Source organism: Chaetura pelagica, unplaced genomic scaffold (genome assembly GCF_000747805.2).
Source record: "Chaetura pelagica isolate M959 unplaced genomic scaffold, ChaPel_1.0 scaffold99, whole genome shotgun sequence".
Classification (NCBI taxonomy): Eukaryota; Metazoa; Chordata; class Aves; order Apodiformes; family Apodidae; genus Chaetura; species Chaetura pelagica.
In genome coordinates this window covers 146,865-164,761 of record NW_009954539.1, presented here as the reverse complement: position 1 = coordinate 164,761, position 17,897 = coordinate 146,865, and the positions used below count along the sequence as shown (strand labels likewise).

Here is a 17,897-nt window from a genome sequence, read left to right as displayed (position 1 = left end):
TCACAGAATCATAGAATGCCAGGTTGGAAGGGACCTCAAGGATCATCTGGTCCAGCCTTTCTAGGTACTACTATAGTTTATATGAGATGGCTCAGCAGCCTGTCAAGCTGAGACTTAAAACTGTCCAATGTGGGGGAATCTACCACTTCCCTTGGGAGACTATTTCAATGTTTGATTGTCCTCGTGGTGAAAAGTTTACCTCTTGTGTCCAATCAGAATCTCCCCAGTAGCCAGTGGTGCCCATTACCCCTTGTCTTTTCTATGTTACTCCTAGTAAATAGGTGATCTCCATCTTCTTGGTACCACCCTTTAAGTACTGGCACATGGTAATAAGGTCTCCCTGAAGCCTCCTTTTCTCAAGGCTGAACAAACCCAGTTTTCTCAGCCTCTCCTTGTAGGGCAGGTTTCTGATCATCATTCTGGCCCTTCTCTGGACCCTCTCCAGCCTGTCTGCATCCTTTTTGTAGCATGGGGACCAGAACTGAACACAATACTCCAGGTGTGGTCTGACAAGTGCTGAGTAGAGCAGGATGATGACTTCTTTACATCTGCTGGTGATGCCCTTGTTGATGCAGCCCAGCATCCTGTTGGTTTGTTTGCCACTGCAGCACACTGCTCACTCATGTTGAGCTTGTTATTCACCAAGACCCCCAGGTGCCTTTCCACGGGGCTGCTCTCCAGCCAGGTTGATCCCAGTCTGAACTGCACTCCTGGGTTATGTGTTCCCAGGTGCAAGACCTAACACTTCTCCCTATTGAACTTCATAAGGTTCCTGTTAGCCCACTCCTCTGGCATGTCTAGGTCATCCTGGAGGGTGGTTCTCCTTTCTGGAGTGTGAACCTCTCCACTCATCTTGGTGTCATCAGCAAACTTCATCAGAGTGCACTTGATCCCAACATCCAGGTCACTTATGAAGATATTGAACAGCATTTGGCCCAGTATCCCTGGGGGTCTATTTCCTTTATGTTGACTCCCTAGTTACTATCTGCTAGATATTAGTCATTAGGTAGATGTGTCAACCACTGACAGCAACCACAGCTAATGAATAACCATGATATCGATTTAATTGTGTTGGGAAAAACTAGGCAAGTCATAGGAGATGATAATTTCTACTCCAGCTGCTGGTGAGGAAAAGTAGAGGTGTTTACTAGAGGAAAAAGGTTACTTTACTTTTTATGTCATCCTCCTGTGCAAAGATTAAGAGGTAGGAGATCAGTGCAGTGATTTAACCAGTCTGAAGGAAACCTCTGGGTGTCTCTGATCCAACCATCCACTCAGAGTAAGATTAAATGAAACTAAACTAAAATTAAACTTCAATGTTTAATCAAGGTGCTCAGAGCCTTGTCCTATCAAGTTCTGTGTTTCTCACAGATAAGCATGAGCCTCAGGCTCAATGTAATCATTGATCTCCTAGCAATTGCCTCCAAGGTGCACAATGAGTCATGCAATGTTTTTCTACAGGAGGAAGAGTGTTGTTTTATGCGTAGAGCTTCATAAGAAAATGTACTCAAGAGGAAAAAAATGCATTCTCTCCAAAAAGAAAAAGGAAAAACAAACAAGTAAATATCTGCCCATGGAAGGGGGTTGGATCTAGATGATTTTTAAGGTCCCTTCCAACCCAAACCATCTAGAAAAGCTCCTTTTTTTACAAAAGTAGCATAAGCTCAACTGATTGTAGTTGAAGAAGCTATTTGGAGATGTCTGCCATTCCTCTTTTAATTTTCTGCAAGCTCAGTCAGGGCACCAGAGCTCTGCCACTGGCTCACACTGATTTTGAGGGGGAAAAGTATCATAAAAGCAAATACACTCAGACTGGGATGCCTGGAAGGTCTCAGCTGGGTAAAGTACTGAAGAACATTAACCTCAAGAAAGCTTTTACCAGAGACAGGAAAAGGGCCAGGTTTGACTTCAAAAGAGCCATGTTTGATTTTAAAAGGCTTTAGATAATATTTTTTGTTGTTGATGTTTGCTTTTTTTATTGTTGTTTCAGGAATTTTTACTAGTGCCCATTTCCTGTTTAATGCAGAGTTATTTTTTTCTTGCTTAAGTTGGTTCTCATAGAAAATCACAACACATACAGTTCTGCCAGATCACAGGGTTTTCTTTGGCACCTACCCACAGTACCATACACATAGGTCATAAAAGCAATTGGGGTTTTATGTCCTTACACGTGACAAGAGGAAAAGCACAATATTTAGTCCTTTTTGCATGAAAAAATGAAACTATTAGTTCAGAGAGCTAAGTGTCAGAATCAAACAAATGGGTTAAATTCCAATCTCATGGAAAAAAATCACATTCCATTTTTGTTTTGACTCCAGACCAAGAAGAATTGGAAAATAAATATTTGGAAACTGGAAAGATCTTGGAATCAGAAATGTGAGAGTTTCGTTTGCATCATTCAGTCCTGCTGGAAGCATTTCAAGAGGTGTGTTTTCTCCTGGAACCCTCTCATCCTGCCCTGTGACAACTGCAAACGGCTGCGTTGGCACCTCAAAATAAACCATGGAAAGTTTTCACCTTTTCTTTTGTTTGCTTGTTTGTTTGTTTTTCTTTTTTTACCATTGCAATGCTGCATTACATTAGCTATGTTTGAGTGCTTAATTAGTCACCTTTCAAGCACTGAGGTAACCCAAACCACTGACGCATTCAGAGTAGACGAGCCTGGATTTAGGGCCAGGCTGGTTGAACCCGACCTTCCGCTACCTTGCAGATTTTTGAAAATCTTTCTTGCTTCTAAAATTGAAAATGTAACTGACCCACTTTGAGTGGATATTTCAGTAAACAGCAGTAGAGAAAACCCCCTCTGAGGGAACTATTTCCTTTAACCTGCACATCTCTAACTCTAAGGGGGAAACCAAATTATACATTTAACTTTTCCAGCATCAGCATCTTTTAAACAAGCTGATATAGGTCATGGCTATCCCAGAAACCACAAACTAAATGTGACCCTTACCTACATCCTCCTTTGGATTGTCCAAAGTGAGTAAAATTTGGACTTACACGTGAATATTAAGCAAGGTAAAAAAACACACCTTATTTGCATAGTTTTGTCTGAAAACATCACCAAAATTAGAGCTGAGGAAAGACACACATCAGCAAACCAAGGTTGTTACATTGTGTGTTACTTAGTGATGCACATCCTAGCTACTTGTAACCCATTGTCAGAGAAAACTGATGAGAGTAATTTCCCAAGAAAGACATGTTAAAGAGAAGGATAGATTCAACTTCCACCCCCTCCTTTCTCAGTCATAGTCACTTTCTTCAAGAAGCTCTGAAATTCAGCCTACAAGAAGCACCAACACTTCTGTGTCTTTTCATCACCCACCTACTCTCCAAACAACTTCTCAGGAACCTCATTAGAACAATGGCCATAGATGGTTTCTTGTATCTCATAGTTCATTATGATCAGCATAATTACTTGAGGAGCTGCAGCCTGAGATATTTGAGCCTACCCCTCTCTGTAAGTGCCATGTTTTGTATCACTCAGGGTGGAGAGTCTCTCCTTGGGAGATGTTGAGTTGTCCTAATTAGTTGTGCCATGAAGGATTTGCTGGAGAGAAGCGAGAAGACTCCAGAAGCTAGTGTCTGGGATATTTGCCTAGAAGAAGACCTCAAATTTCTAGTTCCTAGTCCAGTATCTGCTTTATCCAACATTTTTTCATCCTTACTTTGCTGCTGACTGGTTTTACTGTAGAGCTCTGCACTCTCAACAAAGGAGAGAGTAATAGAATCATAGAGTTGTTTTGGTTAGAAAAGACCTTTAAGGTCATCAAGCCCAGGCATTAACCCAGCACTGCCAAACCTACCACTAAACCATACTGAATGATGTCACAGAAGCACTCTGTCCCAGAGCATCCCATACATCCCAGTGACCAAAATACTTATTAAAGGGTTGTCAACTTAAATCCCTGAACACAGATGGGATGAATTAATAGGGACATCCCTCTTTTCAGGTAAGGTCTCTTTCAGGGTCAAACCCATACCTTTTCATCAGCATCTAGGGCTCATCAAGACATCTGCCTAAAAAGGAAAAAAAAAAAAAAAAAGGCAGTTGCTATCTGTTGGAGGCTGGACTAGATGATCTCTAGAGGTCCCTTCCAACTCCCAACAGTGATTCTGTGTGATTCTATCAGCCAGTGCTACAATGATGACCCAAACTTAATAGAGGGCACTGCCTTGAAACAGCCCAACATCTCCAGGTCTGTGGCTCCTTACAATATCTTAGTGCAAATCTAGAAAAATATCCTTGAATGGGAGAAAGGGATCCTGACAGTCACCCTGTCAAATGGAGTTTGTCCACTTGAACACATGGGTTTAAATATGGCATTCTTAGATACAAACATGTCAGGGTATGTTACAGCTGCAGTATATTGGTCTTACAAGGACAGAGAGAGAGCAGGGTGGGCTTAGAAGCCATGTGGGATTGTTGATTACTGTCACACAGGGCTGGATCACAGGGAGTTGTAATGCTTTGGGGCTACCTGATGGGAGGTATTTTAGCCCCCAATATTTCCAAGTGTAGCATGCTATCACATGCATCCTATGGAGGAGATGCCTGTAGTTCCTTCCAGTTTTCCTGCTTACAAGAGGAGACATTTTGCATCCCACAGCATTCACAAGTTTTCTCTCAAACACCTCTGTCCTCTCCCTAACTTTGGAATGGAAAGTTTAACATCACACTTCCCAGAGCCCTTTCCTTAGGATAACAGCCCTGCCTCATAGCTCAAGATCCTGAAGTGAAATGAAAAGGTGGCAAGGTCAGAATCAAAGCTTATGGTTGTGGATGTTTGTTTGTTTGTTCCCAGATGAAGAATAAATGAATTTGGGAACCCTCTATCATGAAGCATTCTGGTCAAAACTGACATGTCACACCTGAGGTGCAGACATTAATTAAAATAGCCTGATCCAGACTAGAAGACTGGGTGTGGGGGAAAGGAGCTTGAGAAAGAACCCAGGTTCCTGGACACCAAGAGAAGTGACAGTACATGTCAAGTATAGTGAGCAATTGGATGGGGCCAGCTGTCCAACATTTAGTCCCAATTTTAAATTGCATTATTTGTACCTGCTTGGTGCATTGTTTTGTGGTTTTCTGATATCATCACTGAGTTTTGTTACTACTTGAGGGACATGGCTAACGTAATGACAGATCTTAGAAGGAGTGAGCCCATATCCTGTCTTCCACCTGCGTTAATGGAATATATACACATATGTTTTTTAAAACATGGTCAGAAACCACAGTGTAAGATTGGGAAAAAAAACCAACCTACTCCACATTAACTAGGACAGCACAGGAGCCCTTATAAAAAGTCCAGCAGCAAATGTGCCCAGACACCTTCAGCTCGACACAGCCCAGCATAAGCATCAGCCGTGGCACGAGACAAAGGGGACATGGCTCCGTTCCTTCACGCTTCTCTGGTAAGTTTATTCCCCTGACTAGATGGACACTTCTTTAAATTCTAATAATCAGGAATGGGGATCTGCACCCACCCTTAAAATGCTTGTTTAAACCATTAATAATTGAAAAGAACTAAAATGGGAGTCTTCTGAATAGCACCAGCATGGGACAGTAATGAGTAAACTGGATGGGTAAATTAGTGAACAAGGTCACTGCAACACACTCCGGGTCAAGAAATACATTGAAAATTCAACCTGAGGGTGCCTTTTTTTCTTGTTGCTGTTTCTGCTGTTTCCTCTATTATATTGTTTTCTGCAATTTAATTTTTTTTTCCCCACCAAATTGCAACTGAGTGTATACTCTGCCTGTCAGCACTGCGAGAATTAGATAATGAAAGCAAGAGTGGATGTGCTTTATGGCAACCTCCAACCCACAGTATAGGCTCTAACGACCAGCCTGGCTGGCTGTGAGTGAATTTCCCAGCCCCACAGACACGTGGTTGGGCAGGTGTTGCCTTACAGCAGCTGTACCTGCATCACATCCTAAATGCACCAACTCTCTTCAGCTCAGGTCACTGTTCCTCATGCTGCTGGCCATGCTGTCAGCCAGAAGTTCTGCCCATGGGAAGGGGGTACAACCTGCACTCAAGACAGACAACCTCTTCAAGCGAGCGTATGCTGGATGCCCGACCCAAAAAGATGCAAAATTCCCTCAAACTGTGAGAGTCAACATAAGTATCAGCAACGGGAACCAGAACACCAAAACCAGTCTCGATGTCAGCAGCCGTTCCATGGCTCCCTGGGATTACAGGTATGATCACTGTCCCTCTGGGCTAGAAATACACTAGCTCTCCTGGCCAAGAGTAATGGTGAGGACAGGCCCATGGATTTTATCAGTGCTTTACTGTGGAGAGATTTTGGAAATGTGAGGGTATCCACAACCCATATAATCTTCTTTGAAAGATAAAAAATAAAGAACAGAGCACAGAGAAAAAGAAAGGCCTAGGCTAACATATAGAAGGCAAAGCAAATTCTTTCTGTAATTAAACTTATTTTTTTTTGCATATTTATCTTCAAAAGCATTCTTTACCTAAGAGATCATCAAAAATACTTCAGAGGAGTAACATTGCACTGAATTCCAAGGCAGTTTAATGATATCAGCATCAGGCCCTAAGAACATTTCATGGTTTGGAGGGTAGCTGAATGTCTTTGGGTTTATTAGTCAGCCTGACATGTTAGGAAACTCAATTTCTAATCAGTCTTTCATAGTCAGTTCCTATTTGAAGCAAGTCATTTGCAAAAGTAAAGTCTTAGATTGTCTTATATTTCAAAACCTGCAGTATTTCCTTACACTTTATTTCTTTAAAACCTACAGCAGTGAAGGTTCTACTGCCTCTTCATAGGCAAACTCCCAGGAGGTACAGGTTCCCAAGATGGGACCCCATAATGATCCAGACTATCATTCCTCTGGAGATGCAGAAACATTTCCATTTCAAATCTTTCCTTTTATGTCAACCTACAGGATTGACGAGGATCACAACCGCTTCCCCCAGGTGATTGCTGACGCCAAGTGCCGCCACTCCAGGTGTGTGAACACAGATGGGCAGCTGGACCACAGTGTCAACTCTGTCCCCATCAAACAGGAGATCCTTGTCCTCCGGAGGGAGCAGAAGGGCTGCCACCAGTCATTCCGGTTGGAAAAGAAGATCATCACTGTGGGCTGCACATGTGTCACCCCCTTGATCCGATACCAGGCTTAAAGGGAACCAGTAGTGTAAGAGCAGGGAATAGTGGAAGAGAGATTCTCTGCCTAACAGTGATGAAATGAAGGGCCCTGATTCAATACCATCTAAACTGAATAGGGCCATAATAATTAGCTAGAATTTATCAGAATATATTAAAAATGAAGGCATCTCAGTTAAAAAAAAAATTAATTAAAAAATGTCCCAAAATGTTGACCTCTGTAAATTCAGTATCTGGACACCTTTATGTGCCATGCTGAAAAAGTAATGGGAAATTTTACACATCTTTAGTTTACACTTTGAAATGTCTATTTATATAATTTATAGTAGTGAAAAAGTTAGTAATAATGTATCTGCTTATTTATCTTTGTGTAATAAAAAATAGTAAATTACTCTGTGATGTTCTTTCTTTCTAAAGAAACCTTTTGGTCAGGCAGGAATTCACTCAATTGAAGTATGACAATATAAAAGGTAGTTAAAAGAGTTAAAAGCTCAGAAATGCACTTAGTGTTTTAGGGACTGAAATTCCTTTTCCCCTAAGAAAGCATTCAAAGTGTTGTGTAGAACCTATCTTTACAAATTCCTTTCCAATTGGGAAATTAGCTGGATGACTGGGAAGCTACTCAGTGCTGGTTTTTCAGTAGTCTGTCTTTAATGTGAATCTATTGGGTGTCACTTGGTAAATAGTTTTTCTTCAGTTATCTCTCTTTCTCTAACAGTAAAATGTTGCTAATAATACAAGCCCTAATTTCCCTATGGGTTTTATGTTCTACTGCAGCAGAACTAGATGTTATCTAGACAAATTTAGGTTTTAGCATCACACAGGAATATGCAGTGATAGGACAAGGGTGAACAGTTTCAAACAAAAAGAGGAGAGATTTACATGAGATAATAGGAAGAAATTCTTCACTGTGAGGATGGTGAGACATTGTGCAGGTTGCCCAGAGAAGTCCTGGGCCCTTCCTGGAAGCATTCAGGTCCAGGTTGGATGGGGCTTGGAGCAACCTGGTCTAGTGGGAGGTGTCTCTGCTTATGGCAGGGGGTTGGAACTGGATGATCTTTGAGGTCCCTCCCTACAACCATTCTGTGATTCTATATATATTGCTAAATTCAATTGTCATTTTCTCCATGCTCGTGTCGTTCCAAGACGTTCGCTACTCCAAATGTAGAGCACGCTCACACAGCACTTCTGTCATGGTTGCAATGGGACTTGAGTAGGTGGATGTCTAGCACTGCAGGTGGGTTTATTCAAAGCTCACTTGGGTCAAAAGTGCTCAGATGGAAATGTTCTGTGTTTCAAAAGGCAGGTTGGTGTGCAAAGATGCGGATGTTTTGTTTGCTACCACCTCAGGAGGTGTGACTCTTCTCAGGGGCTGGCAAAATGCCACTGGCAAATGCAACAGCAAATACAGAAATTCAACAGATGCAGAGCTCAGGGGTACAAGACCCTAATGAGAGGCAAGATCCTCTCAGGGGAAAGCAACTTCTCCAGATGCAGCTGTGCTAACAGGTGTGATTTAGGTTAGATGTTAGGAAGAAATTCTTTACAGTTAGGGTGCTGAGACGAACAAGTTTCCCAGGGAAGCTGTGGCTGCCCCTCCCTAGAAGTGCTCAAGGCCAGGTTGGATGGAGCTTTGAGCAATCTGGTCTAGTTGAAGGTGTCCCTACCCATGGCAGGGAGGGTGGAACTAGATGATCTTCAAGGTCTCTTCCAACCCAAACCAGTCTATGATTCTATGATCATTCCAGCTTTTGCTGCTGAGGGTTATTCCCCCAATCTGTATCAGTGAGCCTAAAGCCTCCTATATCTACTCCAAGCAAAATCAGGTGGGTCAGTGTGTAAGCTGTATGGATTTCATACCATCCCTTGAAGTAGAAGATGTACACTGGTCCAAGGAAACACTAATTAACACTGAGTGATCACAGTACCTGTATTCACAACAATCAACTCCTGTCCACACCTTAGTTACCTTCAGACACTGATAAAACTTTGCCCATAGGTAGGTATCTAGCAGTATATGTGATCCTAATTTAGCATGTTTCCTACCTTGTCTCCAGCTAGGTCTCCTTAAGTTCTCATGCAGATCATGAAGTTCACCCAGCTGGCTGTGCCAAGAATATGAAGTATGGGAACTGACTGCCAAAGGAAAAAAAGAAAAAAAGAAAAAAAAAAAAAAAAAAGCCACCTAGAAACACTCATCCTTTGATGTTTTCAAGGAGTTAAATAAACATCAGTTCAGGATGATCAAATAGAGCTGACTGCCTTGTCCATTAAATAATCTCTCAACATCCTACCACTGGATATAGGAGCTTTGGCAAATTGTCTGCAGCAGCCCAAGTAACTTTGAAGAGTTAAAATTGTGGTGAGTCCCATCCTTTAATACCTGGTGGTGATGTTGGCACACGAGTAACAGAGAGTTGTTAGCAGTGCTGAGAGAGAGCTACCACGTGGAAAAAGTCAGAACCAGGTCAGCACGAGATGACGCAGCTGGAGCACCAGAATGCTGACAGCTCTCTGCTCACGGGCTGCAAAGATACTCCAGTCCCCTTCCAGCAGCATCATTCTCATTTACACTATTCACTGACCCAATTAAATTGGTGTCTGAAGACAACTGCTTCATTTACTTGGCCCTGTGCCAAATTCACGCTCAGCCCTGTAAGCTGCTGGAGTGTTGTACATGCTCCTGCAGAAACGTTTCATGACATGGTCACCTGGATTCATTTGGCCTAAGAACTGTTTTCTCTCCTACTGCAAATTATTTTGCAATTCCAGGCATCATGAGCTAAGAGGTCTTTTCCTTGGCATTGCTGTGTTCAGTTGGAAAGCTGCAGGATATTCCCAAATCGATGTGCCCTGCCACGAGGTCACCTAATCAGTGCCCTTGTTTCTCTGGGCGAACATTCCTGACTACACTTAATAACAACGATCAGAGGAGACTGAAGAGAGCAGTACTCTTCTTTCCACCTTGCATAACTCTTACCAGTTTGAGGGTTAAAAGGCAAAGCTTGCTTGTGCTTGTTTTGAAGAGTTTCAGAGCAAATTCCTGCTTATGTGATGCCCTTTAATGATATCAGCATGGGAGGGAGGGGGAGGGGAGGAGGGTGGCGGCTGGGGCAGAATTGCTGCAAAACCCTCTTCAACACAAGTTTCCAGCCCAGCACTACTCTCTGTCTCAGTTTCATGTCAGTTTGCAGACTCTGAGCAGCAGTAGCTTAGCAGCCAGATTGCTTGGCAAGCTGTGAGTAAAGCTCAGCAGAAAGGGAAGTTTGAGATTGGATTTGTGATCAGTGATTAGTTAACCGTGCTTATCAACACCAGTTATCAAAGCAAGCTGGACAGGTACCAGAGAGAAAGCTTCAGCTGACTGGCAAGCCTTACAGCATGAAGGAGGTCAGGAGTACAGATTGCAGAAGTCTGAAATAAAAAGCAAGCCCAACAAATTATAGGGGCATGTTAATGTCCCTTCCAACCTGAATGATTCTATTATTCTATGATAAGAGAGAAGATGCACCAATTCTATTAATTTACTGGAACAGGGAACCTTGATCATGATACAAACACATTGTGCCTACTAAGAATGCAGCTAAAACAGAAACACAAGACTTTGTACTGGTAAAACCCCTAAAACTCACTCATAAACAGCTGTGCCCAGAAAACAGTATTTTGAGTAGAGCCTACTCAGTCAGTGACCCTCAAAGAGCATCCAACATATTTATAGTCTTTTATTGAAACTGCAGGAAAAGGTTGAAAACCTGAGCTGGTTTTCTGAAGGAAAAACTAAAGATAAATAAATAAATACATTACACTGGGTGGGGGGAAAGGAAAAAAAAGGAAATGTTACACAGAAAGAAGGAATGGACTTATCTGAGGAGATGAGGACTTCAGGCTGCTATTACTATCCAGCCTTGGAAGTATGGAGAATAACTAAAAAAGATGGAAAATGTCTGCATGAGTAGCAGAGACAGAAAGTGTGGTATGTTTCTGGTGCTGAGTCTGGCTTATGTCTTTTCAGTGCCCAAAAGCCAGTACCAGCACATGGTCCCATCCCCACCAGCAGCTCTGAGCCTGCCAAGCAGCATCAGGCATTCACAGACATTTCAAGCAGGTTGGATTTTTTTGTCACTGCTTTGAACTTGTGCAGTAGAAGAAGCAGACTTGGCCCACACACCTAGACTTGTCTTAAGCTTGACAAGGTTAACAATCATATCAGAGAGAAAAGAGGAGGAAGGAGAATGAGACAGGGGAGGGAGATCAAGACAAATCCCTTATTTTACTCAGTGATGGTGACATGGGAGCAGGATTCTGATCTGATCTGGCAGATCATCTCCCAGGATACCCAAAACACAGCTGATATGGAAACTCACCTCCATCATCTGTACCCATCGTGTTGGCACCAAACTACAGATCCCCACAGGACTTACCAGCAGGTCATTCACCCCCTTGAATTTGTCTGGTAGGTCTAGCTCTCAACAAGACGTGTCATCTTCTGGATTGTCAAGCCATTGCTCATCTGGCTTACCAATCACAAACATAAAGAGTTCTTGGGTTGTTTCAACTTTTTAGTTTGCAACCTTTGCATTCTTTGTATATTTAATTTCTGTGCACTTTTGAAAGCAATGGTTTGGTGGAATGAGCTGACCTGGTCTGTAGTCCTTTTTAGCAGCCCCAGGAACCTGTTTTGAAGGATCCAAAGAAGGCCGACTTGCACATGCAGGCCAACACATGCACAGGTCTGGGAGGAGGCATCTACTCAGGTTCTCATCATGCTGTGCCTCCCAGCCCACACTGATGAAGAGCTGCTGCATCACGAGATCCCTGCTTGAGCTGCCAGAACAGTCACGGACACAGGGAGGAGTGAGCAGGGGGACAGGGAGAGGACATTAGTAAGAGACAAGCAGAAGAGGGAAGGAATAGGAAAGGCCACGTGGCTGTGCATGAAGGGTGTTTAGCCTAGCAGGCTACAAGAAGACACTGTGGGGACTGTTACTACACCTGCAGCTGTCTTTTCCTCCTGGTAAGACAACCAAGTTCCTGAAGGCTGCTCAACGCTACATTTCAGAGCCAGAGAGGCCCAGCTGGGCATCCAAAGACTGGGTCCATTGCTGCAAGGAGAAAAAAAACACACCAAACATTTGGCAGAGGTTGGTCCTCAGCTGTGAACTGTGCTTGCTGCTCTTGGTGACAATATGACTGTGTTGTTTACAAGAAGCATTAACTCATTTGCCACGTTCTTAGATTGCTGGGAATGAAAGCCAGCCACCTACCTCATCACAAAAGCCAGCATCTAAAAGATAAGCAGACTCATATTTACAACCAATAACACTCTAAGAATTATGCCATTAGAAGGAAATTACCCTTGTTGATCGTTTTATTTAGAAACAATCCCCATGTACAACCAGGAGTTTTACAGAGAGGTGTGTGGTTTGCAGTTGATAGCTGCAACACCTCATGACCCATGGGTACGACTTCCTTAATTAGCTGTCTTTGCATTTCATTAATCAGGTACCTCATCCTTCATCCAGTTAGAACAACTCTTAAGCTGAGCTGGTGGGTGTTTAAGAGCATCAGCACAGGAGCTTGCACCCGTTTGGCTGTCACAAACCCAACACCCAATGATGTCTGAAGAGAGAAATGTAGGCTTGATTTTTCCCTGCAAAACAGGAGACAACAACCCCACGGGCTCAGTTCTTCAAGAAGTAGGTCAGGAGTAGGAACCAGGGTGCACAGCGTGTGATTTCCTGGTCAGCGGTTACTGTAAGAGGAGAGATGGTGTTAGGCAAGAGCCTGCAGCTGACACCTCCATGGGTTTGTGCTCCACCACATGAAAAGCTTGGTGGTCATAACAAGACAGCTACTGCCACAAATGAGTACAAGTGCTTGTAACTGAATGAGGCGGTTTCCCCACCTGGTTACCCATGGCTTGTTGAACTGGCTCCCCGTGACCTGCAGGCAGACAATAGACCCAACTCAACCAGCAAGTACCAACTAAGTTATTTAGACCCAACGACTCATCTGACCTACTCAGTGGAAGAAATCTAGTGTCTACCTACACCAGGTGTATCTAATTTGAGGAAGCTTCTACACAGTCAAAATTAAATACAAGGTTTTCACATAGGTTTACCCTGGTTTAAATGCAGGTGAGCAAGGAAGTACAGGCTTAAAACCTCCACCAGCAGAAACCAAAGTCAGAGGTCTGAGAATCTGGCTCAGATCTGGATGAGAAATGAGTCATGTCAAAAAAAAAAAAAGAAGAAGCAGCATTGCAGCAATCTGGTAAAATAATAAATAGGAGTCTTACTCCATGTGTAGCTAAAGGAGAGAAAGGGTCATTCATTCAATCAGGGAATCACAGAAAGTTTCGGGTTGGAAGGGACCTTAAAGACCATCCAGTCCCAACCCACCCCTGGCCATGGGCAGGGACATCTCCTACTGGACCAGGTTACTTCAAGCCCCATCCAACCTAGCCTTGAACACTGCCAGGGATGGGGCAGCCACTGCTGCTCTGGGCAACCTGGGCCAGTGTCTCACCACCCTTACACTAAAGAATTTCTTCCTAATAGCTCATCTGAATCTCCCCTCTTGCAGCTTGAAACCATTCCCCCTCATCCTATCACTCCATGCCCTTGTGAAAAGTCTCTCCCCAGCTTTCTTGTACCCTCTTCAGGTACTGGAAGGTGCTTTACGTTCTCCCCAAACCTTCCCTTCTCCAGTTAGAACACCTTCCTGAGTTAGTGTACCTCAGTTCAGTAGGCAACCCTACTGAATAAACCTGGAGGTGCTTATTTCTTGTTCCTTTAATGTGAAAGGATCCCCATTCACCACTTCAAGCCCAACATCTAATACTTTGTTAAAGTGCAGTGAGATAAAGGCACCTTGGCATATTTCCCTGTATTCCTGCTCAGCAAACCATCTAGCTGGTGTAGGAGGTTACATATGAGGAGGACATCTTGGGAAGAGGATAGGACAAGCCTTTCCCAGCTCACATGATCCAGGCAAGAGTCTCCACATACCAAATTTCAGCGCCAGCCCTGCAATGTGATGTCTCCCACCTCTCTTCCCTACATCCCCAGAGACCATCCCCAAGGTCTAGAGAACCTGGCTCCATTGCCAACTCCCCCAGCACTGCCTATATAACCTCATTTCACCCCTTTCAGCCTTCTTTTTTGCATCTTCTCATCCATTTAGGCTGCAAGTTCTCTTGCCCCCCCTCTTACTCATATCACTACACAGGAAAAAGCCTGATCTCTGCTGAAATCCTTCAGTGCTACTGCAGCACCAACCCATTCTCTGTGTCTGCTTCCATTTTGAGCTCTGGTTAAACAACATTATTTTAAATAAAATACAAATTTTATTCAGTGGATAAGTTATTGAATAAATACCGATGAACATTTACCATTTTTTGATACTCTGAGCACATACAAAGCCATAAATATGGTCATAAATAGAAGGTATAAATATAAACTCTCATTAGTTCCTTGCCACTTTAATGGTGAATGCAAGTGGACTCAATCCTCTGTCAATTTTCTCTTAGTTCTCTCTTCTCAATTCTATCTCTGGAATAAATCAATCATTGTTCCCCATGGACCAAGAGTGACAAAAATCCAAAGTGTGATGAGAGTATAAGGCCTGGTGGCATTTACATCAGTTTTACACTAGAAATATATTAGTGAGCAAGGATGGCAGGAGAAGGGAACGGGGATGGGGAATGAGGAAGGGAGGGAGAAGGGGCAAGAGGAGGGATTTTGTGTAGCAGTGCTAGTTGGCATATATACATAAAGGCAATTTACTGCTGAGAACAACTTTTGGAACTGTAACTCATTTGACCCACAAAACAGACATTAAGTCTCACTAGAAAAAAAATTAAAAATTAAAATTAAAATGAAAAAGCACTGCTTTACTCCCTCCCTGCTTAGAGCCACAAACAAAACTCTTCCTCCATCCCCCTCTCTGCCTCCCATCACCAGCAACCAGTGATTCCCATTTTTAAATCCATAGATGAACAACAGCAAGAGCCAGTACTTGAGGGAGGTAACTTGCTCAGATTTGGGAAGCAAATGCCATGTTGAATTCCTGGGATGCAGGGTGGGTGACTGCGGGATTTCTCCAAAGGGATGTTGACCAATGACATTCCTTCTTGCCCCTGTGCTCTCTCTCCTGACCCCTCCTAGGACTGGCGTTGGATGACTGGAGCAGCACACGTGCAGCCCACGGTGATGACTTTCTTCTCCAGGCGGTAGGTGGGCAGGCAGCCCCGCTGCTCCCGCCGCAGGACCAGGATCTCCTGCTGGATGGGGACGGAGTTGAGGCTGTGGTCCTTCTGCCCCAGGGGGGTGACACAGCTTGAGAGGCGGCACTTGGCATCAGCGATCACCTGGGGGAAGCGGTTGGGATCCTCATCCAGCCTGCAGATGGAGACACAAATGGGTTTGATGCACTTGCACAACACATTTTGGCAGGATCTTCTAGTTTATCTCCATCAAAGAGCTGTATTATTGACGAATGTATCCACATTATGAAACAAGGCCGAAGAATTTCCCTGTCCTCACCGTTTTTTGAGTGACTTCCTAGAGATGGAATCAATTTTGGGATGTTAACACTGCTATTATCATTCTTTAATATTTGCTAGAGTGGAGCTGGGTGAAATACAGAGCTCATAACAAGTGGACCACTCATTTTTAACCGGTTTTGGTTTCATTTCAGCATTCAAAAACTTATTTCAGCTATGACAACGTAAAACTACAATTTGTGGACATTTTTCTTTTCCTAGAGGAATAATTCTTTGACAAAGATTGACAAGATTATTCATAATTATTCTAATGATGTTCCCTTGCACTGCAAACAATTTATTTGGGAGAAATCTCATCCAACTTTAAAATGGAAGTGAACATCAAGAAGTGTTTGCAATATTCACAGGACTACAAGTACACACTGAGAACTGGCTATTGTTCACCACTAAAAATGTGTGTCATTGCAATTTAGGTAACAACTAAACAGTTACCTGTAATCCCAGGGAGCAAGGGATCGGTTGCTGACATCATGGACCGTCCTGAAGTCATGATCTGAATTGCTGAAACGAATGTCAACTTTCACTGTTGTGGGGAATTTGAGATTGTTTTGGTTCAGGCAATCTTCACTAAGCCTCTCAGAGCCACTGTTCTTGTTGGGTCGAGGCCAAGCTGCTCTCCCATGGGGTGAGCTCCTTACAGTGAGTGCTAGAACCAGCACCAAAAGCAGTGACCTGAACTGGGAGAGAAGAAGGTGTCATTGGCTCCGCTCAGTCACGAGAGAGAACACAAAGAGCCACATCTTGGCTAGACTGGACCATATAACTAGCAAGTGGAGAAGGATACAGAACATAAGCCCTATCCTGAGTTCATCATTGCTGTGACAGTGCTGGGCAATGCCTGATCCTCACACTTCTGTTTGGGTGAGACAGCTCAGCATGTACAAATAGTGTCATGATGCTAAGAATACTCATCACTACGAATGCTTAAGTCGGATTCAAATTCTGATTTAGACTTGGCTCTGCACCAATAAAAGCACCTCTCCAATAAACTTTGAAAGGTCCTCTTCCACAGTCAAACAGCAATGTCTTATAATCTACAAGGTGAGGTAAGGACTTGGCTGACCTCATGCCTAAGTTTAGGAACCTAGGTAGGACATATGCTGGTTGCTTAGCAGTCAGTTGCTGGAAATAACCATTTTCTTTATGATATCTGAAATTCTTGGGCCATTTCCAGGAGCTGGACTTTTAGGAAAAGAAGACAGATAAATGCAAAGCCCTTAATAAAATAACAAGAGTTGACAGTGCTGCAAATACTGCCCAGGTTGACAATGAAATACACAGACACTTACTTCACAATGACATACCAGGAATTGTCTGAGAAAAGGACAGTCCTTCCCATCCCACAGCAGCAGTGCTGCCCTTACAGATAAATAACAGCTCACCCTTTGCTTCCTTGTCATTAAGCACCAAACCCATTTGCAAACCCTGTATCAGACAGATTCAGCATCCCATTCAACTCCCACTAAGACCAGTACAGGTTGCTCCTAGATCCCTGCCTGGGATCCCTGCCTGCTTCTCTCGCAGCAAGTCTCTCACAACACTTACACCAAAGATGGGTACTTACCACCACAGTGTAGCTGGCAAATGCCATGGCAACGTCTCTGCTGCTTTCAGCAGATGCACACGGTGGCAGAGCACAAGAGCTCTCCTTCTCAGAGACCTTTTCCACTCTGCGTGTATCTCAGAGCCAGTTGTGGTCTCCTTTTTATAGGTAAGTTCAACCACTACCATACTTCCCACTGCAGCACGTGGCTGGCTTACCTGGCTTGAGCTTAGGAGCTGATCTTTCAATTTCTAGCCCACTTCCTTCTGCCTACCCCCAGAAAGGAGAAGGCAATAACTATGTCATCAGAATCCCAAATCAGCCAATGCAGGTTATTCAGGCAGATAAAGAGATAAGAGATGAACAAAAAAAAAATAAAATTGTTCTGCAGCTTTTTTTTCTTTTCCCCTTCCCACCCCCTCTTTCTAATATTAGTGTTCTCTCACCAACACATCTGTGGATGCACTGCCACGTGCCCCATTCAAACCAAATGGCAGAGATCAGTAAGCTGCAAAGTCAGGCACCCAACAAGGGTTTCAAAATGAGGACAGGACATGGAACTTTACGATTTAACCTCTCTTTTCTTCAATTGCATCATCTACCCCCACCTCATCTTGGGGATCCCTGTGTCCTCTGGTGACCAGGAAGGGA

The 17,897-nt window shown here is 43.5% G+C and overlaps 2 protein-coding genes across 2 annotated transcripts; one reads left to right on the top strand and one right to left on the bottom strand.

The window, feature by feature from the left end:
- Positions 1-5,978: 5,978 nt before the first annotated feature.
- Positions 5,979-7,154, top strand: IL17A (interleukin 17A). Its single transcript, XM_010004882.1, has 2 exons — positions 5,979-6,205; positions 6,917-7,154. Exons 1-2 carry the CDS (start codon positions 5,979-5,981, stop codon positions 7,152-7,154), a joined length of 465 nt encoding a protein of 154 aa, XP_010003184.1.
- Positions 7,155-15,301: 8,147 nt separating this feature from the next.
- On the bottom strand, positions 15,302-17,294 carry LOC104395197 (interleukin-17F-like). The gene is made up of 3 exons (XM_010004881.1): positions 17,268-17,294; positions 16,136-16,380; positions 15,302-15,539 (listed from the first exon to the last, which is right to left on the bottom strand). The coding sequence occupies exons 1-3, from the start codon at positions 17,292-17,294 to the stop codon at positions 15,302-15,304; spliced, it is 510 nt and encodes a 169-aa protein (XP_010003183.1).
- Between the last annotated feature and the right edge of the window lie 603 nt (positions 17,295-17,897).

Excerpts from the sequence above, each read along its gene's own strand:
- IL17A (XM_010004882.1), top strand. The coding sequence starts at position 5,979 with ATGCTGCTGGCCATGCTGTCAGCCAGAAGTTCTGCCCATGGGAAGGGG. Across the intron at positions 6,206-6,916 it reads ATGGCTCCCTGGGATTACAG|GATTGACGAGGATCACAACC; the intron begins GTATGATCACTG and ends GTCAACCTACAG.
- LOC104395197 (XM_010004881.1), bottom strand. The coding sequence starts at position 17,294 with ATGGCATTTGCCAGCTACACTGTGGTG. Across the intron at positions 16,381-17,267 it reads TTGCCAGCTACACTGTGGTG|TTCAGGTCACTGCTTTTGGT; the intron begins GTAAGTACCCAT and ends CTTCTCTCCCAG. Across the intron at positions 15,540-16,135 it reads CTTGCTCCCTGGGATTACAG|GCTGGATGAGGATCCCAACC; the intron begins GTAACTGTTTAG and ends CTCCATCTGCAG.